Source organism: Lasioglossum baleicum, chromosome 14 (genome assembly GCF_051020765.1).
Source record: "Lasioglossum baleicum chromosome 14, iyLasBale1, whole genome shotgun sequence".
Taxonomy (NCBI): domain Eukaryota; kingdom Metazoa; phylum Arthropoda; class Insecta; order Hymenoptera; family Halictidae; genus Lasioglossum; species Lasioglossum baleicum.
Genome location: NC_134942.1, coordinates 9,844,615 through 9,869,056, shown reverse-complemented (window position 1 = coordinate 9,869,056; position 24,442 = coordinate 9,844,615). Strand labels below are relative to the sequence as shown.

General features: G+C 43.3%; 3 protein-coding genes across 12 annotated transcripts in view; 1 reads left to right on the top strand and 2 right to left on the bottom strand.

Moving 5' to 3' along the window:
* Nucleotides 1-1,469: 1,469 nt before the first annotated feature.
* On the bottom strand, nt 1,470-16,051 carry Pur-alpha (Purine-rich binding protein-alpha). Of its 5 annotated transcripts, none has more exons than XM_076437757.1 (7): nt 15,763-16,051; nt 13,348-13,398; nt 4,819-4,937; nt 4,599-4,701; nt 4,364-4,497; nt 4,036-4,263; nt 1,470-3,010 (listed from the first exon to the last, which is right to left on the bottom strand). In XM_076437757.1, the coding sequence occupies exons 1-7, from the start codon at nt 15,797-15,799 to the stop codon at nt 2,762-2,764; spliced, it is 921 nt and encodes a 306-aa protein (XP_076293872.1). In that variant the 5' UTR covers nt 15,800-16,051; the 3' UTR covers nt 1,470-2,761. The 5 variants fall into 5 exon arrangements, with proteins under 5 accessions (XP_076293872.1, XP_076293873.1, XP_076293869.1 ...); XM_076437758.1 differs by having other exon boundaries at nt 4,379-4,497; nt 15,763-16,045; XM_076437754.1 differs by lacking the exons at nt 13,348-13,398; nt 15,763-16,051 and adding an exon at nt 11,431-11,634.
* A 5-nt stretch (nt 16,052-16,056) lies between these two features.
* LOC143215535 (aladin) overlaps nt 16,057-24,442 on the top strand; it is a 54,362-nt gene continuing 45,976 nt past the window's right edge. For both annotated transcript variants that reach the window (XM_076437729.1, XM_076437727.1), the window contains exon 1: nt 16,057-16,606. The gene's annotated coding sequence lies outside the window, so the exon portion shown is untranslated. The remainder of the gene's footprint in view (nt 16,607-24,442) is intronic.
* LOC143215527 (uncharacterized) overlaps nt 17,742-24,442 on the bottom strand; it is a 49,467-nt gene continuing 42,766 nt past the window's right edge. For all 5 annotated transcript variants that reach the window (XM_076437697.1, XM_076437694.1, XM_076437695.1 and 2 more), the window contains 2 exons: nt 22,565-22,662; nt 17,742-21,918 (listed from right to left, as the gene is read on the bottom strand). In XM_076437697.1, the coding sequence (XP_076293812.1) occupies nt 19,567-21,918; nt 22,565-22,662 (2,450 nt within the window). In that variant the 3' untranslated portion in view covers nt 17,742-19,566. The remainder of the gene's footprint in view (nt 21,919-22,564; nt 22,663-24,442) is intronic.

The following is a 24,442-nucleotide window of genomic DNA, read 5'->3' as shown; positions in this document are numbered from 1 at the left end:
TCTTCTTTTACTTTATTATTTATTTCTTCTTTTTTTCTTCTCCCTATCTCTCCCTTTCATTTAATTAAATAGCACTTTATGCGTTCAATGCATCTACGCCGCACTCGACTGCTCGATTAATATTCTTTATTCCGCACCAGTGCGAAATTACACCTCACAATTTATTCGATTCGGTCCGACGTGTTCTAGCCCCCATGTTTTTTTTTCCTTTTGGTGGTTTGGGGAGAGACACGCGCGCATCATCTTCTCCCTCTCTCTCTTTTTTTCATCTTTTTCTTATCATTGTTGATATTAGCACAGCGTTGCAGAATCAAAGCGTATTAAGATTTTCCTTATCCATCGAGAAATCAACACCGCACGAGAAGACTCGCGGCTTTAAATTCTCCTCCGACTCGGTCGTTCATTTTGAAATTATTATTCATTTGCTTCCTTTTCGTTTCCCCCGTTCGTTTGTGTCTCGTAATTCATCTTTCTTCCTGCGTCCAGGGAGCTGGACCTAAGCGACTGCCGTTTCGCCCGCAACACCGGTTCAATTCGATTGACAACGCGCGCGTTGACAGTGGGTCGATGTCACAGTTGCCTGGGTCCACGGACATTGGCATTTCGTTACAATTATACAGTTATATAGATTCTATATAAATACCTAATATGCATTCGTATAATACATACCTAATATGCAATTGTGTTAGAACTCGGTCGTCACTCAAACGTAAACGCAATTTACGTACGCGTGCACACCGTCTCTTGTACCGTTCATCTGTCATAATGATGGAATATTTTCGTAATATGTTTGCCCTGTGTGTTGCGCACGTGTGTATGTGTGTGTATATATGTATACATGTCATACTAATCGTTTCGGATTCGTGTTTACACACGTATTATACGTGTATCCACGTAATATGTTCTTGTACGTATTGTACCTGTGTGTGTGTGTACATTGGTCTAAAGTTTGCACGAGTGTGTACGTGTATCTATGTACGTGTTGATTTGCATTTATACATATTTATATGACTCGCGTATTGCATTCTGTGATGGCGTCTCTGTAATCCCGGACACCAGATGCATCCGCGTCTGTATGCGCGCACGTTTGTTTCCCGGCGCGCGAATCGACGAAACAAAACATAACATAATTAACTTTGTATAATATACATATTATAGGGATTCGTATTCGCCTAGCATTTCTTTTTTTTTTCTCTCTCTCTCTCTCTCTTCGCCTATGTTATATATTATTTCATAATTACTTTAATAGAGACGTCGTCGTTCAGTTTTGTAGACGAGTGTGTGCGGTGTGTCGCGCGGTCGAGAGGTTCTGCGTTCTTTTTTCGAACGTTCTCACACGAGTGAACAACCGTTCTGCTCTTTCTCTTTCTCTCTCTGTCTTTGTGTTTGCGCAAACTTAAACCCCGAAGCTTGGGACAACGCGGGGCGCGTATCGTGCTTGAACACCGAGAACGTGTAAACAAGGATGATGGTTGTCGAAAAAGAAAAACGAGAAATATTCGGAATCTTGATTTTTTTCAAGCAGCGCCACACGGTTACTCCCGCGCGTTATTCTAGGGCAAAGTTACGCGCGCACATTTCGTATGATGCCGTTTTTCTTCCGCGATCAACGAGCCTTTTGTCTAAACGCGACCACCCACACCACGCTCTCTCCATTCTCCCCGCGATATAATCGCTAATATAACAATTCATTTATTCATAAATTCTGAACGATCAAATTCAATTGCAACGTGATATCCACTACAGTCCATTTCCCCACTAAAGAACTCACTTTTTTGTTTCTTTCTTTTTTTTGGTTCGCCACCGTTTAGCTTCTCGGTATAATTTTCAAAATTTCTTCGCCCCTCTATTTCCAAAGAGAGAGACAGTTATGCGTGTTTATCTAGTAAAAAGCGTTTATACGGAAAAATGTTGAACAGAGGATGGACGAAAAACTGAATCTCGACGCGCAGCCACACGGAAATGCATTGTACAGCCAGGAAATGAACGGTAGTAACCATAACGTTAATCGATGGCAACTTGTATTCACCTAAGGACATCGCGCGATTAGAGCTCTATATCCTCGATCCCCGTCGTTGCGTATTTTCTCTATTTTTTTTTGTTCTCTCCCTCTCTCTCTCTGTGTAATCGCACGAGCGGCAGACTCGAAACTTTTTTTCGCGCACTCACATACAGACATACACACACATGCACGCACGCAGGCGTGCGTGGACGCGCATCATCATCTATCCTCCTCCTTTCACTATCCTTCATCGTTTTTTTAACACCTCGACGTGCGTGGCCGATATATGTAGATCATTCGACAGACACGGTGATCAAGATCGCGCATCCCCTTCAGCGAATCCGCGTGATCACGATTGATCTCTCTGTCGTAAACATCAACGGATCGACTGACAGTAGTTGTGTGACCCACCGTGACACATGTATCTATATATATTTATATAGATAATATATACATAATATATTATATATTATATATATAACCATTCCAAGACGAGATTGGTGTTATCATATTTTTTTTGTTTGTTTGTTTAGTTGACGACGAGTGACGGTGATAGTGACGGTGGCGATAACGATGACGGGTGACGGTGACGGTGATGGTGACGGTGAGAATGACGATGACGATGATGTCGATGTCGATGTCGATGAAAATGGCGATGACGATGGCATAGACTCTGACAAGTTCCTTTAGTTCGCTTAATGACTTGAAAACGAGTTACGGTTATAATTCCAAATGTTCGAGTTTAAATTAAAGCCTTTTTCACTTCATTAAGGGAGAGTCTATATTTGGATTGGGGTTAGGCTGTTGTGAGGTCGATGGTGTTGGTACCTGTGTCACCACCGAGCCCCTCCCCTCGGGCAAAGCGTTCCCTCCGCCACCGCTGTTCATACCGACATTGTTGCCGACACCTCGTTCCCTCATTCTTTCACAATAATCTGCAAATATATCACGGAAATTCGCCCAGGATTTCTCCGGAACGGTGATTGCTGTTCTAAAGTGTGTCTTCACCTGCAAGAAACACCGATTACGATATTATCCAGCCTCCCGCTACCCCTCTCGTTTCGAAAAGTAAGTGGAACCGACAAGGGAACCTTCGATAAATCAACATGTAACGAAAATAACAATTTTCGAGTTACCAAAGTTCCCTTTCAAGGTTCATCAATATTGTAGATCGATGCATATGAAATTATCCTTCGCGGGCACGAACAAAATACAGAAATAATTTTAGAGTTCCATTATAAATGCAATAATCAATTAATAGTACACTTGGGGGGCGAAAAGAAAGAAAAAGTTATAATTCTATAGAGAAACACCGATAACGTATGAAAAGTTAAAAATACACACCAGGCTTTAGTAAAGAATAAGGGTGCGTTTTTAACTCACGATAATGCTCAGTTTTTCTACCCCATTCTCCACATTTACGCTGCTGGTATTCTATATTAAAAATGATGGAAGAACAAAGGGCACGTAATTTCATATGCATTGACTTATTAAATGTAAATTGCGTACTAGTAATGAAGTCCTAAAAATGTCCTAAAATGATCTGGAAGATTTTGAATTATCTAATTGAGCAATAAACGCGAAGTTACTTCAGAAGTGGATTCGGAGCGTTATATCTGTTTCCGATTTTCGAACATATTTCAGAGGAGAGTTGAAGTCGTACACTGGTCTGTATAATGCGAAACATCAGTGATCATATTCATCCTGACTGATTTCAAGGGACGTATATCATCATTTATGACATTAACTACTACTTCTAAAATGGTGTCCGCTTCACGATGCAGCATCAATCACTAAAGTTCTTATGGCCGGCAGAGATTACGCGTAGGCGGTATATTTTACGCTCTAGAAGAATGGCGGCGGCGATTGTAACTCGAAATTAGGACATTGCTCTCTGAATCCACCCTTGAAGCGTTGCTCACGTGTTACACCTGAGAGTATATTTTTAAAGATCCCTATTTCACGTGTGTTATTAATACGCGTTGAAAACCACGATCTCTAGTATCTTTAGTTCGATATGTATACATAGATACCTCGGAAATTCTCATGTAGATACCACGGTTATTCTGGCCGATATCAAAATAGAAATTCTTGCTATCCACGCGCATATATCGTCCATCTGGTAAGTCAATCTTGAAACCGCCATCATCCGTACCATACTCCTCGAGGAGATCCGTCAACGAGTCACGGAATTCGATCATACCCTGTGCTGGTATCGCGATCTGCGTCCTTTGTCCTCCTCGTGTGATCGTCTGCGATACCTATTGAAATAAGCAATTACACTTTACCAACGATTCACAGGATTATACGATAACAATATCTTATATGTTAAAAAGATAGTAAAAAAAGGGAAACACCTACTGTGAAGCAACTCACCCGCAAGAAACGGCCACGAGCATTTTCTTTAAGGTCCAAGTAATACCGCCTGTTATCCTTTGTCATCACTTCCGACTTCAACTTCCCATCATCTGGTACGTTCTCCGTGTTCTGTGGACCTGAACGCACAACGTAATTCGTCAATAATAATTCATCGATGGATAGTCAATGTAAAGCAAGGAAAATTCAAGCGCAACGTGAAATGACAATTGCAATTTACCTAGGGAGGCATAAAAGTCACTAAACGACGAAAGATAGTTCCGAAATTCGGACGCTGTACTGAGCGCCAGGTAAATTTGGCTTCTCCTTCCGTCCACAGCAATCTGAAAGAGACACAAAAATATCAGTCCTCCTCCACAATCCACTAGAATGAATACTATACTCTAGCGACATAATACAGCGCTCTTCAAGAACCCTTAAGAAACGATTTTCAAAAATACCTCGGCTACTTTGATAAACCTCCCACGTCTGTTCTGCTTTACATCGATATAGAATCTTTTGCTCTGAATGTGCAGCATTTTCGACGCCAATTCCTGTTCACCCTGCTGACCCTGCTGGCCTGTAACATTTCACAAACGAAATTAGTATAGTCCCTCGAGTATACCACACTGAAATCGAATCATCAACATATGTGACATATTACGGAAATTATAAATAACACAACGTTTAGCGAAAAAGTTTCCTTCAGACGTAAAGATTCGCGGATACAGTCGCATTTTACAACCTCCGGTTTGCGATTTTTTGATTAGGACACAAGTTACTCAAATTCAACGAAATTTCCTAGTTACTGAAAACCCCGAAAAATTAAATACTCTCGAAATGTCTATTAATATCCAGACAGAATTCTAAACCTCCAAAATTCATGGCGGTACGAATAGCTCCGAGGAATTCGGGTCGTTTGATAAATCGGGGGATCGAGAAGATCGCATAAATCACGGGGGAGAAAGAAAAAGAATAAAGTTGTGCGACTTGTCCGGACGGTTATAGCAATCGTCATGGCAGTTTCATGGCGGTGGTAGATGGAGCAGCGAGGGTTGCGGGGGTGGAGGAGTCCCGGAAAGAGGTCACCCAGTTTTTATTGGGTCATCCTGCGCTCGCCGCTCTTTACCGGATTCCCCGAGGCTGCGTTTCTGGGTCGAAGCTAGGCGAAATTCAATGATTAGGCCGGGGCAAGGTGAACGCAATGGCGGGGGGATGAGGGTGGTGGGAATCATCGGACTCGAGACGAGAGGCTTGTCGTTCGCGCAGGAGAGAACCATTCGATCGTTGAAGGGACAGGACAAGGACCGGAGTTCGGCAAAACGGCGGAGTGATGTTGCTAGTCCTCCCACCGATCAATAACAGCTGCACCGGGGGTCGATGACCTGTTTGGTACCCCACTACCCGGTGGATACACCTCCACCTACTTCGCCGCGTTATCGGACACCCGTCTTATCCTTCCCGAACATCTTCATCCTTTTGTCTAGACCCGGACACGTTCCAGCCGACGCGATTAGGGGAATTTTCGCGGATAGAGGTTGAAGACGGAAAACGTATTCCCTCTTTTACTTGTTTAACATTGAATTACTCGCAGCATATAGTATTAATTAACAAAGGTGCCGTCTACACTAACATCTATTTATTTCTGAATAAAAATTGATTTATGCTGGACAGTCGTATAAAGTTCCATTTAAACAGTTACGTAGAAAATGGAGTGCGAGTAACTTAAGGTTAATTAGCCAGTTAGCTGTGTGGCTCGATCTTGTATGTGGGTGCTAAGAACTTTTCCATACTTTATTGATCACACTTAATATTCACCGAGGGTGCAGTTACGGCCTAACATTCATTCAACAGAAGAACATACAACCCTCCCTGCACCCTTAAAAATCGTCCCCCGACAAGAACCGACTTCCTGAGTCATGAAAGAAAATTGTCCGATCCCGTCGATCAGTGAAAAGGGCGGGGTGTAGGGTCCCCGAAAGCCCGGTTCGCTCGTAAGTCAGAGAACCTGAACGATCGATTCCCTGCGCGAGTGGCGCGTCGAACGATCGATCTAACCGCCACGCAAAGGGAGTTTTTCTGATTGTTACGTACTGGACTGTTGCAGGCTGCCTGGGATCGCGACAGGGCTCAGGTCGCCCTGGAAGATCCTGCTCTTGAACATTCTGTCTATGCTACGAAAGTTCATGCACCTGTACATTCTTCGAGTACCCCTGTCGTCCTCCCCCAGGTCCCATTTACAATCTAGTACAATCCGGATCAACCGACTCAATTTCCCAACTATTTTCTCTTTGAGAACATGTCCGGTTCTCAAGGATGTTGTCGTCCCGTTGGCTCGTTAATCCTCGACGCATCGTGTGCATCGTCGCCGCCCCTGTTCAAGCCACCGGCTGGAAATTGGGACAGGGTCGAGAACACTCCATGAAGAAAGGTCCTCCGCTTCACGTCCCGTCAATACCTCGCAGCACACACCTCCCTCTCCTCGCCCTTTCGACCTGCTCCTCTCCTCCGCCTCCTCGCCTACCCTTTCCTCGTAACAGTCTCTTTAATCTCCCGGCACCAGCACCGGCGCAAACGATATTCGATTCCCCGAGCTCGCTCGAACGACTTCGCATGGTTGTTCGCCTATGTTGTTCGTCACCCTTTCCTTGCCATCCCGGTCCTCGTCGGGCCACGTCTAACTACTCCCAAAACCATCTCCAACGTTCCCGGACACCTAATCATCGTCCTCTTTAGCCTTTAACCTCTGTCCTGCATCCTCTGCTCTCCCCTCTCCCTCCTGGCTCTTCTAGGTCACCATTTATACAGAAGAACGTCGACGGGATGGTCGAGCCGCGACCACAGCGTGTGGATTAAGTTAAGAGGTTTCAACATGGCTTATCAGAGAGATTCAGTCCCGTATGTCTGCGCGTCTAGGCCCCTTACGTCACACCACGAGGTCCAGTCGCTCTTTATACGACTAATGAACTAGATTCTGGACTTTGCGGTGCTTCTATCGCTCCCGTTTCTCCGATCGACCGCGATCACGATTCTCGATGTCCTCGCAGACGGTTCTTCACCACGTCACCAACACCACGCGTCCTCCGTGGCTTCCACAGCATCCCCAGGTATCTCTCATATCACTTCCCAGACTTTCTTCTTATATAACCCCGGTATTTCTCGCCCATTGTCGATGCCGGCTAAGCCTAGCAAAGTCCGGACATCGTAGAGGAATCCTGCCGGTGTTTACTATTCGAGATCCTGGTCCCTGGACACATAACGATGCTCGCGGGTTTACGAGGCGAACTCGACGTAGACGTCGACGGACCACGAAGAGGGCGGGTGCATTGATCTCTGCGCCTAGAACGCGACTCGTGGCGCTGCACCGACCTGCCTCAATGCGAACTGCATATTTCCGCTTTTCCCCGTGTGCCGAACGCCCCCACGAGAGAGAACGTTTCCATGAACAGCCGCGTACGAACACGGCTCTGCTTCTGCTCTTCAGAACAGACTCTGCCGCGTCGACGCGACCCCAACACCCCGCCGACCCGCCTCTTCTACGGACAAACGAGCAACCGAGACACATCGAATACTCTCTTGATTCTCACCATTCTGTCCACCGAAAAGTTCCTGCCCTCCTGCAACGACGATACCAGCGGAATCGGGGACGCTTTAAGGGCGTCAGCGCGGAAAACTGGTTAACGCAGACGGAATCAGAAGAGGGAGGCTCGGTTAATAATTTGAGGGTGATCGATGCGTTTCTACGTTAAGGAATTTATAGTAGAGCTAGAATTATCTAGCTGATTGTAGATGTTTTACATATTCGGAGTTTCTCTGATTTGATGTATTCTTGCACCGAATGCGCTTGATTTTCTATGAGAACGGAAAGTTCGTTTCTGCCGATGCAGGAATCGGGACTGTGCCGTGGGGACGTCAATATGGGAAACTTGTTCATGATTATGGGCACATATACTGATTGAAAGTTGAATTTGAATTTAGATTTAAATATGTGCTCGTAATTATGAAAGTGTAATACACTAATACGGTTGTTTCGAATTTGATTTTTAGTTTACTTCGCTATCCGATTCTCTTCCTGCCAATTGGCCACGATGCGTTACGCATCGTCGATGATCGAACACCGACACAAGTCGTGCGCTACGAATGCGCGCATCCCGCTTATGCATGATTCATGATCGACACGGACTCATTGAGTTTTTGTACCGTTAGAGAAGGAGGCAGACAAGTTTTCTAACAATGCCAGCCAATCTGGATGCACTCCTTGCACTCCTGTGCAGCCTGTTCACAGCCTACTTATCACGCCCCGCTTCATCATACCGAATGATTCACCCAACCTGATCACCTCAAATTATTCGGAAATTGCACGTTGCAACAGGCATGCATGATTTCCACCGACCGGTAAGCTGCAACGTCCCGGTTCTTTTTCCGCCCTTGTGCAATTGCCGCATCGTAATCGAACCCTTCGCAGCTCGAGTATTTTATACAAAATTTTATTTACATTATCTTGACACAGGGGCCTATTTTTTTACATTTTCAATATAGACTACAATTTCGACCAATTGCGATGTTTGAAGAAATTTGTTTTTACAATATGTGGTAAACTAATTGTTCTAACTTGCCAAAAAAAGTTTAAATACTACGGTCGAATATCAAAAAAGTCATCGTCTTCCTAAGAGTAGAGTATCGTATAGAGATTCTTTTTCAGATGGAATAATAAGGGTCCATAAATTGATCCTGCTAGCAATAAATATAACACAATGTGATTCGTAGAAATTTGAGAAGCACCGCAGGTGGTGGATACGATTATAGTGTATAATTTGTACTATTTACCCCCCAAGGACTGGTACTATTGATGTGGCAGGACCTGAGACCTCATGCTGAGCTCCTGCAGCGTTCAGAGGCCTGTCCATAGTGCTAGATTTCACACTTCTCCTAATGGAAGCGTAGTAACAACATCTCAACATCTGTATTACAGAATAAACGATTGAGATACAGGAAATTCAATGTTGCTGCTCGATTAAATTGTGTAGATGTAGGTTCGGAAAAAATAAATCTCTCAATTATGCAAATGAACGAGTTGCAGAATGTTTATATATTCTGTAATTCATTCAAGATGTGTACACAAGAATTTCTATGGATTTATAAGATAATCTATAATATAAAATAGTCCGATGTAAATCATTCGCAACGACAAGTATCGGTAGCGCAGATTCCGTGGTGACTCATATTGTTACCAAAATAACGTTCCCAGAAGGCTAGTCTATTCGATTGAGAAATACTAGGAACGCGACCTTAGTGATAATATGTTCCAAAGAAATACATATATATAAAAAGTTTCATGTAAATATTGGTAAGAAAACATTTATCAGGATTAAAGTGATAGCATGATTCATCGTTAGCCTCGTCAACGACAAGAAAGGTTACGTTGAAACCAATTTTCCGTTCTAGCTGAGCGAACGCGTAATTAGAAACGCGATTTCGTTATCAGTGCAACACTGGATAGCTAACAGGAAGTGAATATCAGAAACGAAAAAAGAAATTTGCCGGCGAGCCACATTCTTCTCCAATTAATTTTATAACATATTATTCTGATGAAATACAAACATTGTCCATGACCATGATCTAGTGACAAATTCCTGTCTAACGAAAAGCGCACGCTCAAATTCGCTACGAGTGTAAAATATCGTAGAAGATAAACGATAACAATTCGAAGAGCGCAACAGATGGAAATCGCGTTCAGTATGAGACACTGATACATAACCTTCAATTTTGTCCTGATATATCCGAGATACGAAAGCGCCAATTCATTTCCTCGAATTCTGCGTACGTTGTTTTTTACGGTCGGTAAATTATCTTCGCGAAAGTTGATAAACCCTACAGAAAATCCTGAAGACGTTCTAAATTATTTTATTGCACGACAGGTTAACCGTTCCTTTGTAAAGCGTTATCTTCTGTCGCTCCATTTTACCACGTTTTTATTTCATCTTAACATTTATCGCCACGAGTGAATCATCGGAAAAACCTCTCTGATCACTGTGATTCATCACAGCGATCGTGATTTTCTAATCTAGGGCGAACTTGCTCGCTGTCATCCTAATTCTTAATCTGGATTAGCTTGCAGAAAAATATCTGCATATAACGTAAACTTAAAATTACGTTTTCTTTATATGTATAACGTAAACTTACTTCGTTCAATGATCAAAATAAAAAATAATCCATTTTCTTTTCCGTATAATCGTAATATTCATTTAGATAGTATGAAAGTGCAGACAATTTCTTTTATGTTTACGTATGCATACGCTATGTATAAAGTTTTACAAAATACCAATGTATTATTTAACAATCATAGAGGAAATGCAAATAATAGTTTGAGAAACGTCTTACGAGTCTAATAAATTTTATAAAAATGCAATTTTGTTTTGTTAATATAGAATATACAGGTTATGGCTGCGCGGCTTGCACGAGTTGCGCAAGGAACAGTTATGCTCTCGGCCAATCGGAAGCGATCACGAAAATCACGAATCACTGTGAAAAATCATCGTGATCGGGAACGAACGTGATCGAGAAATTCACGTCCACCCTAGCTCCTAGAACCTTTCTGTCCTATCTGAAAATGCCAACATTTAAGAAATCGAAACAGCGGTTGATTTCAGTGCTTGCGTCACGCGACCTAACCTAGACCGTCCACGCAAAATTCCTAGGGATGTTTTCAGATTGGCCGTTACGATGAATCGCGAATTAGAGCGTGCGCACTATTTCTCATATTGCGAATGCGTCCTTAACCTTAAATTTTCGGACCCGTTTCAAATTTCCATCTAATCTCTCAACATTCCTAGAAGATGCTTGCGAAACGAACAATTCATATTATTCCCTGTATTCCGGTCACTAATCGACCATATACATTAACAACGAACCCACTGAAATTTGTCTATCACAGTACAGCTGTTAAGCTTCACTCTTAATTTAACATATCCGACATTTATCACAGCTGAATATGCAGTTATGCTAATTAGAGGATATATCAGTTCACATCTCTAAAATGTCTCACGTTACCAGAATTATTCATTGGTAGCTACCTTCAGGGCACCAGTGCTGTATTTTTCCCATAGTGTCACCCCATGCGTTCGTCGTCGCTTGTTGCGTGTCACCTTGCGAGATCTCGATGATTTCACCCATGGTATCACTTGGAAGATAAATCAATTCCTCACTGTAGACGTTGTTTCTCATGGTATTCTTGAGAGAGCGCACCATAAAGTTCAATGTACTCCCGTAACCGAGAGATCCGACATGTCACTCCGTTATCCGAATCAATTCATCGAGATTCCATTCGAGAACGAGACACTCCCGGCTCGAGGAAAATTCAGTCACAGATATTTCACTGGCGTCGCCGTGTGAACCCGATTGATCGCGAGTGCAACGAGTGAGTCAGTCGCGCTATCTTCACGGTGCAACGGACTTCAAGCCGGCCTCAGCGACTTCGGATGCCAGCAGAATTTCTAGAGTAAATCCGCTCCGGGAAACTTTCACTCCGGTCCACGGGTTGAAATAACTGTTGGGAGAAATCGCGGCAGCGGCGGTTGATGATGATGTGTCGCGAGAACTGGGTGAACCCGTCCGCCGGCGCAACAGCGGAATCATCCGATGACGCGTCTGTTAGTGGTGCAGGTCTGGGTCGTCGTCGAGCTTCCTTCGACGATGCACATCCCGAGAATGCGAGTGCAGGACATGTCGTTGAAGAAGAAACCGAAAAACGATACACCGAAACGACGTCGATGTGTCGTCGAACGGCGAAATCGTACACGAATGACGTGCCGGTCATTCATGGAGCCCGCCGTCATGCCGATGGAATGCGTACATCATGGTGGTGAAACCGTCCTGGCCAATCAACGGCCGTCTAGCACCGGCTTCTGCGTCCGCGGGCCACAAGCGCCACGTGACTTCTCACCACGACCACGTGACACCGTGGAGATCCCCCACCACTCTCGACCCAGGCTCACGACATGATCGCGTGACGTCACGCGACCAGCTGACTGCGCTAGTACGGTTCCCTACTCCTCTTCTTCCTCGACTTCTCTCTCTTCCTCTCTCTCCCTCTTTCGCCCTCCCTCTCCCGTATCCAACCTCCTGGCGACGACTTCCATTTTTCGATGAATCCGCACCGAAATTGACGCGTACTCCGAGCCGCACCGAGAATAGGCTCGGGACAAGTCCCAACCACGATACTCTTCTCTCAACCGAAATAAAATCCTGCTCGGCGGCTGAAAGAAACCCGGACTTTTTTCACGAGCTAGATGGATTTCGGATTATTTCTGGACAATGGAATTTACGATCTTCCGAGAATCGGTAGGTTCGGCGAGAAACTGTGTCGAAGACGAAATAAAAAATTTTCTCTGCATTCTAATCTGCAGGTGATTAACAACATGGATTTTACAATGCCTAGGTATAAGATTTAACGAGTATGGCGGTTTCCACGGGCCACACACACACACAGGAACTCATTCCTACCTCCTAGTTTCCACTCTAAAGCGATTTCAATCTCTGGTTCCGAGGATTAAGGCGAATTTCCGTGAAGTTTAGTGAAGGTTACGAATAAATTCTGTAATGTGGAGTCCATTTCGTTGCGTACTCAAAAATTAGACAAGGATAATTTTCATTCAAAATTAATGTCTTGCACACTCCGATATATTACCGTGCAGATCAGCCTTTATCTCCGCAATACAATCTATATTCAGATTTATGACCCTGGTCCTTTCGTATCGCTCGATAAATCCGGGGTCAATATTGTTGAGTGAAATACTGACCAAACTGATTATGTAATTTTGCAAAATATTGTCCAATTCGAGTTGAAATTACGCGAACCTGATCGAATAGAAATTTCCAGCTATATATATGGAGTACAGTCACGAATTTGCGATTAGAAGGGAGAAGGAAAATTTCTCCAAAATAACGACATATTTTTTCGCAATTAATGTCTTTCTTTTTTATTTACTCACCAGGATCGAATTCAGTCCCTCCAGCATCCATGCCGCTTGGGTTTCCATATCCTAGAAAAAAGAGAATAGATTCATCGTTACTAATAGCGAAGAACAAATTGTCGCGAATATCATTACAATTTCATTAGTTATGCAAAAAAGTACATTGCACACCGTTCGCATCGCGATAACCTAACCGCTAATAATCCTAACCTAAAATTTCCCATTCAAATTCATTCCGAACCGAATGAACGCTTTTTACATGAATATTATAGATCTAAAACCACGGAGTAACTAATTTTCATGTTGCAAAAGCAAATGGGACTATCATGTAAATCCGTGTAGCAAGTTACGACATTTTGAATTGCTATGGCCGCGGTTGGACATCCAAAAGACAGCCTCATAGAAAGATTGTAAACGAATCGTAGTTTACGAACGAATTTTAATACAAGTTCTAACGATATTGTTACTAACTTCCGAATAGAATAATTCATCAAATTTCTCAAGCTAGAAAATAATGTATTACGGCAATATTACGTGAAGTTTCGTAGCAGGGTTTCACGGAAAGTATTACATAATGTTTAACGTTATCACCGCGATAACATTAATCGAATACATTTTTCTGCGTTAATCTCGGCGAGGCATATCTCCGATCTCAACAAGTATACATGTGCATCTGTACGTCCGCGAATACCAATCGATCGGCCATCGCGGTGAATCTACAGTTAGGAGAAAAAAGTATTGGTGCACATGGCTTTTAATTATGTAGACGCATACAGCAAATTAGTCTTACCAAACATTTTATATCGATTAATTACAAAACAAAAAAGAATAGAATAAAATGAGCCCAGAAGCTACAAACAAAATTAGAGCATTCGGTTACAAACAATAAGGAATTGCACGCGAAATGAAAATTGCTTTTAATGTATACATTACCGCTCTGTTTTTGTTTTACGATTAATAGACAACGGATCTTTGTGCAAGTAAAATGTTTGTACATTATTTGCATGAAAATTAATTGATTTAGGATTTTTTGTTTGGTTGTCTAGTAATTAACCAATATATATATATATATATATATATATATATATATATATATATATATATATATATATATATATATAGTATTAATATTAACATAGTATTGTGCTTTTTCTTCATTTATACACGTTCGTATAATTAAAAGCCAGGCGTGCCAATACGTTGGTTCCCAACTGTTATGTATTTGGTAATCGAAAATCATTATTTAGGCTTAGTTTTTAGTAACAATTCTTGGTGGATCCGGAAGGGAAGGGGGTGATCGATCGGTGATCAAGGAGGCTCGTATCGATCGAGCGTATTTAAATGATAAATTGAATTACTGCCATCGCCAGTGGATACATGTCGTGACCGTTTTGTTTCGAGGCCAAGATCCACCAGGTTCTGGGGTGGGGATCGCCTATGGCACGTGTGAAATTTACGCGCATCGCGTAGCCAGACGGTTCCTTCGTTTTCGTCCATGCGACCAATCTATCAGAGTATTAGTACGGGTTTTCCGTAGCTGTGTGTACACCGTGCGTGTGTGCTAGATAGGTTGGATCGGCAGGTTACATCACGCGTGTTTCATTCGGGATTTATTCCGGTTGTCTGTCGGCGAAGACGCGGTCAGGGTGCCTGTCACACGGAACTGACAACGTCTCACAGTTCCCAGAGGCCGGGACTTTCAAAAAGGAGAACACCTGGGACAGAGAGAACCGGCATCGGGAGAAACAGCTCTCTCAGCAAGTATATCGGCGGGGGTATACCGAATGTTCCGGGGCCTGAGATGAGAAAAAAATACTAGGGGGCGAGAGAGAGAGAGAGAGGGGGGGAGGGAAAGAGAAAAACTTAAAAAGCACGAAGCAGTGGAAAAAAAGCGAACGAAACGTGCACGGGGGAGAAGGAGAGAGAAAACAAGCGAAAAAACCGAGTACGAAGCGTGAGGTAAAGAGGGAGCCAGAGGGAAGGAGCGAACTAGAGAGAGCGAGAGAGAGTCGAGGCGGGAGGGAGGGAGAAAGAGATAGAGTAAGACGAAGGAGGAAAGAGGACAGGGTTTGTCTCTCGACCGATACGCGGCCGGCCATCTTGGATCCTGGGTATCGTTGAAAAATAGCAATTCTTTTCGGCGGTTGACAGAACGCCACGAGGGCTGAAAGGAAGGATCGGGCGTGTGCGAGCAGCTCGCGGTGTTCGCGGGCTGTGCGCGCGGAGTAACGGCGGGTTCCGACCGCGACCGTGGGTCATCGCGTTTGGGAAAGACGGGTCTTGGTAACCGGAGAGGCGCAACACACACGGGTTCCACGGCTACGGAAAGATGTCGGGTCTGCAACCACGTATCCGACGAACCCGCACAGGAATAGGGAACGGAGTCGGTGCGTGTATACGCATAGATGAAGACAGGGCCTTCGCGATCCTTACTTTGCGGTTGATCGTCCAGACTTTCCCGGTCAGACATTGCTCTTAACGCAAGGTCTCTTTCTTCGGTTCCACGCGTCGTCCCTCGACGTCTCGGCAACAGGCCCCCGCGACGACCAAAAATCCCCGGCACTGTCCGTGGCGCGACCCCGATATATCACCACTAAAACCAGCCCAGCTCTCTCACCAACCCAGCACACCACTTGCGAATTTTTCACTTCTTCACACACCACGGTCCGACCGCCGACCGACCGTCCGTCCACGGCACCAGTCGTCACCACCACCACCACACGCTCGCTCGCTCTACACCGTTCCACGCTCGCTGGCCCGACTCGCGCTCGCCCTTGCTCGCTCGCTCGCTCACTCGCTTTTCCTCGTCTCTCGCTCTCGCTCTCCCTACGACACCCAATCCCTGCTTCGTGATACGAGAAAGCAAGATACCGCTATACTTACTATACGCGAACTCACACACGCATCACGTTTCCTCGTGTGCGACGCCCGTAACCATCTATACAGCACTGCCTCATAGCCACGACACGATCTTCTACCTCACTCTCTACGTTACATCAATGTTCACTATCCTTCTCCAACTCTATCGCACACGTTCACTCATTTTAGCGGTTCCTATGGTTTCGTCTCTTTCTCTCTCACCCCGACTAGGTAAACCTCGTTTTCCAGTCGGTTGGCGGCGCCACTGAGCACCCGGTTTGTATATCGCTTTTGCATCGTATCGTATGTATCGTATCGAATCGAGGTATATCGAATTATACCAGTCATTCTGCAGTCGAAAGGATTCGAGAGATCGAAGTGTTTCCATTGGCAATCCAACGGGCAGGAAAATTTGAAGGTATTTGGACTACTAATATTTTAATTATATATATTACCGCGGCGAATGTATACTTGGAATTGCAATTCTTTAATAGAGATATTGTATATAATTATGAACTTTACGGTATGTAATATAATCCACTACTAAACATGTAAGTATTGTATGAGGTAAATATTACACCAATTTCATATCCACAAGATCTAAAGAATCATAGGGAATGGAAATATTCTAGCTAAATAGGAAGAAATGTATAATTTTCGAGTTCAAATGAGTCGCCACTAAAAATTGCTGTACCATTATTCAAAATAATGGTTAAACATTTAACTACTGTATGAGGTATTATAACAATTTCATATCCATAAAATGAAAGAAAAATGATATACGATGGAATTAGTCTAGGTCAGAAGAAATGTTTAATTTTCGAGTTAAAATATCTCAGAGTGCAAAGAGTTAATAAATGAATTTGGTTACATCCAGTGATGCATTGCTTGGAATTGTTCTAAATCAACAGTATCTTTCTTATTGAAGGGATTCGTAGAAAATGATACTGATTAAAAATGTAACGGAGCAGGTGCATTGGACAAGGTAATTATTTGCGAGACTGGAGACTGGAGATTGTACATTTACGTAGTACGTTATATATTTGTTCTTCCGCCAGCAAATGAATAATGCTGCAAATTAATTGAGACATTTTATTCATATTTTTTAAGCAAAAACACAACAAAATTCAAGTACACTTATTCCTTACACGTTTACTTTTTAATTCAACTAAAATATAATTATATGATAACATGACTTGTGTAAGATGCAATGTTAATGTCTATATGCTTATGAATGTATGCACGTCAGTTGTAAATACTTGATGACCATGTTAGTTTGGTGTATGAAAAAATCAATGTATCCGTATTCTTTTTTATGCATGCCCAGACAAAACCATCGTCGCCATGGAGCATACCAGCTCCGTCATCATCATCGCTCTATCATTCTCATAATTTAACAAATTTTCATTTTCAACTGCTCACAAATCACTCGATAGCCTTTGTCCTCTCGTGTCGAGATGAATGCATTGAAATGGTTACAAAAATGGCAGCCGCGGAATAAGGCACACAATTGATGCAACGCGCATTTTAATATAGCGATATATATTTGTTTATTTTTTTTTTGTTCGTTATCTTTAATGTAGTTCGGATGTCGATGAATCTCTAGAAGTATATGAATCGTCCTGTATTTTAATTGTGTTTGCGTGTGTATGATGCCTAGGGAATCTCTAAAGCTTCGCAGGAACGATTGTGCTTACATCGCTGTTGTGATAATAGTTTGTTTTTTTTTGTTGTTTATAATTATTGTTATTATCGTTATCGTTAACATTATCATTATTAATTATTATACTTGATGTCACTAATGCTTGGATGATCAGTAGTTTTGTATATACAGGTATCTTTGAGGTATGTTTCGCACCTTATGATATGGGGTGTGTGTATATACATATATATATATATATACACACATAATGTTCAATGTGTATATATGTATATATGTATACATATATGATTTTCACGAACCACGTCTAATCGATCAACTTACGTAATATGCAACCTGAGGTATTCAACCTACTTGGTACAACTCAACTAAAGCTTGAACTATGTTGTAACAAGTGCAACTTGTACATTATAATGTGTATGCGTGAGATGTGTTTCCCTATTCCTGACTGCAACATCTATTACAAAACAACATGCTCGTCTTTTACTCGCTTAACAGAAAAACTGGTAATCATAATCGAGAAATGTTCTTCGAAAGCTTCGTGTCTATATACAATCCTTACTTTAGCTCCTGTAACAGCTAATTGTATTAGTTAAATAGATCACTGCGGTACCAATGTATTTTTTGTTCAACAACTACTCTGCCACCTAGTCAAAGATCCTACTACATCTTGTGTATACGACCGTCAAACTTTTATATCGTGTCTTTTAAACGTAGCATCGAATTGACACCATGAATGTCTCCGCTGCCAGTGTTCGCGTTTCATTAGAATTGCTTCTCCTTTTCTTTTTTGGTTTAAACGAACAGTGCACGCTATTGCAGATTACAATCTCTTACATGCTTTTTAAAACTTGCTACGAGCAGTCAAAACTTCCCTAAGTGAAAGGCCATCTAACGTGGTGCGTGGAAAAAACGCTAGGTGTTCTCTTCGTGCTTGTTTTCTCTTTTTATTATTTTTTTTTAATTTACGTTCTAGAGTAGGTTTGTAAAAAATATCCCTTAATCACTTTGACGTAGGATCATTTCATGTGGTGCCTATAAAATACAGCGAGACCAACAGAATAGCAACAATGTATAATGACGCGGTTTCGTATGGTTCTGTGAATGTCCCCATTCGTAGAATTCAGACTTCACTCTTGTCCATTGTACTCATGTGTTCAAGAAACGATTGATTCCTTTGTTAAGCTCGATTGCTTTGAAGAAAAACCATACTCGTGCAATGAAACAAATAAAAAGAAAAGAAAAAGAAACAAGAATATGTGCACCAAATGTTACATCTCGTTGACAATAACGTCAAAAAATAGTGTATATATATAGGTATATGCCTCAATGCATACATAATAATTTACGAAACAAAAGTCTCCTTTGCAACACGATTCGTGAGCGCGACCCCCTTAAAAGCTATTTACAAAAATGAATAGCAACACATGTAGGCTTCTGCTGTATCAACCGTTATCCTTGAGCATGCCCCTAAATACCATCCAGAACATCTCTCGAACCACCCATAGGGTTGTTTTTATCTCGGACATTCTTTTTAATGCAATGAAGAACGTAAAAAATGAACGTGTACGGCGTGTGTATGTCCATCGATATACCAGCAGCGAAAGTAGTACAACGTCAGAGGCATACGTTGCTTAGAAAAGGACGGCCTTGACATCAGTACTGTACCAGGACACGGATTGTGTCCTTTATGGCGAAGTACTCGGTGTGAACGAACCTCATTGAAGGTTACAACAAACCGCTCTGCATGGTATAGGGCCTTCGGCCTCCTGACCATACAACGTTCGTGATTTAAAAATCTTAGAATCAATGGTCAAGAACGGAGTCCGCCCGGTGTAACAGCTCTCGTACGCTTCGAAAGCCTCGTCGATCGGTACGTTACTCCCGTCGTTCTTCTTCTTCGTCTCTGTTTTAACAACCATCTCCGCTGTCGAGTCCTCCGAACGATTTGGCACTGAATCTACGGTTATTTTGGAGCTGAGATCCTCCTCTATGCTAGCACTCTCCCGTGCCAATCTGTAGTACTTCTGCACATAGTCCACGTTGACTTTAAGATCGGTGTTGTCCTCCTCGCCAGCCTCGCCATCGCAAGATACACCTCGACATTGCAGCATCTTCTTTGGGGTTATCACAGGTTCAATCGTCTCAGCCTCCCAACATTCTAGGACATCAAGCTCTTCTATACTATCCAAAGATAATATACCGCTAGCATTTTCTTCCTCGACACTGCTACTGCTCCCGTTCTCCATACTCCCAGCAGATTCTTTGGTTGTATCGCTTTTGGTCGTAGCTACGTTGACCGCGGAACCATTATTGTTCCACAACGTTTCATAAACGGAAGTCGTCAACAACTTACCGTCCTCGGACACCACAATCTCCCCTTTCTCGAACGTTTTCACGTTCACAGTGTCCTCGACAATCGTCTCATTCTCATTATTGTCGTTCTCGTCCTCCCCCATCTTCGTTTTCTCGTTATTATTGTTCACAGGATCCCTGTTCGATCTCCCCGCTCCCTGTCTTTTCGTTCGCCTTGCATTGACCCTCTTGGAGTCCATCCGAGAGTTAGTTGCAACCCTCATACCTGTAACGCTATCCTCCTCAGTCAATTCGCAAACATCGGCAACGTTTTTCTTCCTGACCGAGTCGTCCCGTTGACCACAAGAATCCGACGAAGACACCACCTCGTCTAACTTGCCTTCGACGTGTCTGACTCGTCTCCGTTCACCCGACCTTCTCTTTCCGTCCTTCTTCTTCCTCGACCCGCCATTGTTCCCATCCGGCTGGTCCAAGACCTTCACGTTCCCGTTGTTGATCCTTGCGAATTCACCGCAGCTAGTCGCCCGCGACAAACCGAGATTGTCCGCGCGACTATTAGCAGATAGTGCAGGCATGGGGTTGCCTTGCAAGTTTTTTGGCGGCTCTTCCACCTCGTCCTCGTCCTCCGTCTCGCTCTCCGTCATGGTCGACGTAATGAACACGTCCGGCGAGTTCACACGGCGTAGCCATTCCGTCACCGCTTCCGTGATCGGATAATCGGAGTGTCTCGTCTGGCTCTCGAAACCAGAGTCCTCGTTGCAAGCTTCAATCGGGTCTTCGTTCATCAAATGATTACACACAGTCTCCGATATGCAATTGCTGCTCGACAACTCGTTCTCGGTTTTCTCGCGTTCGAACGTCGTCTCCTCTTTCGTTAAATCGTTCGGGCCTACGCTATTTATCAAACCCTGCGTCGCGTCGTTCGTCTTCTCCAGTTCTGATTCCGCGGCGTCGTTTAAATCTGGTCCAGGGGTTGGTTCCCTCACAAACTTGCTACCCTTCGTGCTGTATTTTCTCTTTGGTAATAACGACTTTGCGTTGCTCAGGGCTTCGTGGTTCTCCTCTTTCTCGCCGTTGTTCTCCACAGTCTTCGGCGTGCCCGATCTCGAACGCGTTTTCTCGTTGTTCAAGTCCAAGTTCCCGTTTGTTAACGCGACTTCTTCTTTCATCACGCCGTTTATTTCCTCCCTGGATCTTTCGTGCTTCGTCTCGTTGCCGTTCAACGAATCGCTCGGCCCGTTGTTCACGTTGTTCGATTCTTCGCCGGTGATGTTGTTCGCGTTGTTCACCGACGTCGGCTCCTCTTTCCCAACCACGCAGTTCGTCAGTCTCCTAGCTTGCCCGTTCTGATCCAAAGCTTCCTGCGGACGCGATTTAGGCGACCTCGCCACCTGATTACAATTCTCGCGAACCACCTCGCCGTTCTGCGTTTCCTCGCCGATCCCGTTGCAAGACTCGCTCGTCTTTTCCGTGGGTGATGTCTCCGATGGCTGCGTGGTCGATTCGTTCGTCACAGAACCTTCCTCGGAATTCGGCGTGTCCGTTGATGTTGGAACACTGGACACGGATGTGACGTTCGACTCGACGATCGACCGTAATTGGAACTCCTTGCACTCGGGGTTCAGCATCCTGCTGCTCGTTGTTGTTGTCGTTGTCGCCGTCGTTGAACAATCCGTCCAAGGCAGCCGGGATGTTGGTACACCAGTATCACATTCCGAGCTGTATTCACCCTGCTCCTCGTCCTCCGTGTTACCCTGCGGTTTGGAAAATTGTGTTAGTTGTGGCTACGATTTTTCGGTTCGGTCAGTCCTCTTCCAATGAAGCTGTACCGGGATTCAAATTATACGGAAACCAGATCGTTTTTCTTTTTCTATCAATGGTACCGTAAGTGGGATGTTTAATTCGTCTGGATGTTTTTGTCATTCAGCTAATCCCACTGTTAAAGTAATGTTTGAAAATGGGATACAATGAAAGCACAGTAAGACAGCCTGAGACTACTCTGATCAAGTGTAGCGAGAATGTAGTACCTCCTAAAAGATCCACGAAAAACAATTTCCCTAAATATACAATATATCCGGTGTGTTAGAGTCTAGCGAGTGTAAGAGAATCGAGTACAGTGAGTGAAGAGAAAACATAGACAATAAAGAAATACCATGTGTGTCAAGTTCGAAGAATCGCGAAGTATCTAGAAGATCTTCGCTGTCTGAGCAACTATATCATCGGAATGTTGAATTAAGGATCCCTTAAAGGAGTACGTCGACCTCCGCGTTTTGAATCTGACAAAGACAAATCTGTTAGGTCCACTATGTCTACAAACGTTCACCCGGAAGTTATCCAACACCGTTGACCCACGGACTCTATCTATTTGAAACGTGAGTAGAACTGAACTCTGATATTTACCACAGCAAGTTTCTGCTTTCTTCTCTTTTTCTTCACTCTTCTTTTGGCACTGGCCGCGTTCGTGGTTCTGATCATGGGTCCTCCCTGTATGGTAACACCTTGAACAGCAGAAACAATATGCGTTATACCTCCAAGTAGAGAATTGCACTGATTTTACTTTTTAGGTGAACGAAGTGACGATCAAAAAAAATGATAATGCCACTCAGGAGTGTTCGACCAGGTTTTTGTCGATTATCGGAAACGACGTTTATGACTGCGTCGAAGGGCGCCGAGACTGAACTTGGATTTTTCCCCGCCTCGTCTCTCAGCTTTTCCGTCGGAGAAGAGCTCGCGAGCTGCTATTTCGAACCGGTTCTATTTGGAGACACGTACGGGCTCTGCCAAAATTCATTCTCGACGCCCATCGCCATCGGCCAGAACATATCTCTAACATTAAACGTCGATGGAAAACAGCGGCGTCCTCGTGTGATCGTTATGAGTCAATGGACCCCCAGGTGATAAAACGCCTCTTCCCTTGTGCAACGTGCGAGCCGTGCTGCTGTGGAGAGTTACGTCGATATACAAAACTATATGCACATAGATTGGAATTACGGTGACAAAATGGTTCAGAATATTAGACGTATGCAGACACACACACATCGAGCGTGTACAGATCTCTTGACTTTAGCTACGATCGTCGGACATCGTTGGACCATCGATATCTATTCACCGTGGTCTGGACGGTTATCGGTAGACAGCGGATTTTACGCGTTTATTAGAAACATCGGTAGGCGTAATTTAAAACAGCAAAAACATTAGACCAATTTAAAAACACCTTTATATTGAACGTATTAAGAAAGAACATCAATTTCTATGTCACTCCGGTTTGTTCCAATTCAGGTGGACAATTTTTATTTTGCATAAAGATCCGCTGTCTAGTTATCACATTCTTATTAAACTCAATCTGCGGTTCGTGTATGCAATTAAGATAGTGTCTTTCAAGCGAATCCACGGTCGTATTTATTCGCATAAGGATTTTTTAGTATGTATCTGTTTGCTTGACCGCTACCGGAATTATGAAAATCTATGTACATAGGTTGCTTTTCGAACGATCACGTCCGAGGATCATTATGGACTGTTTTATGTTTTAACCCTTTGCACTAGCAGTTATTTTAACTCGAAAATTAAACATTTGTTCGACCTAGAATATTTCGATTCACTCGTTAAAGAGAGCTGGAATATGATCGTAATAGCTTTCCATTTCATTCTTATGTTGCACGATTCAAGTAATGTAAGTACGGATAATGTAATGCGGAACTTTATAAAATAAAAATAGTAAGCGATCTTCAGCTTTTCGAGAACTAACAGTGGTCCGCAAGATAGAAAAATTGATTTGCAAAGGTAAAAAACTGCCGCACAGTGGTCGGGATCGAGAAATTCAGTGACATTTTGCCTAAAATTAATTTTCTCGTATCTATATCTAAAATATACAAAAATTAGTAGATGTAATTTAAAATATTTGAAGAATTTCAGAATACTAGAGAAAATAAATTTCCATTTCACTCCAGCTTGTTGCAACTCAGCTAGAACATTTTTATTTTGCCTAAAGATCCGCTGTCTATAACAAAATGTCACTGAATTTCTCGATCCGGACCACTGTGCAACTGCCGCAAGCAGTTTTCCGTTCACGAGCGTGCGAATCAATCTCAGCGATCATTCGGCGTTTAGGCACTTTGCCTGTATCCCGATGAATGAACGAAAAAGGGGGGTAGCTTGAAAAGTGAATGTATCAATGGTCCCGGTCCTCCCGCGACCGTGTCTAAAGAGAGGCGCGTCTCTTTGAATTATTACCTTTTACCTTGAATGTGGTAGAGGCACGTCGGTAATAAAACAGCAATG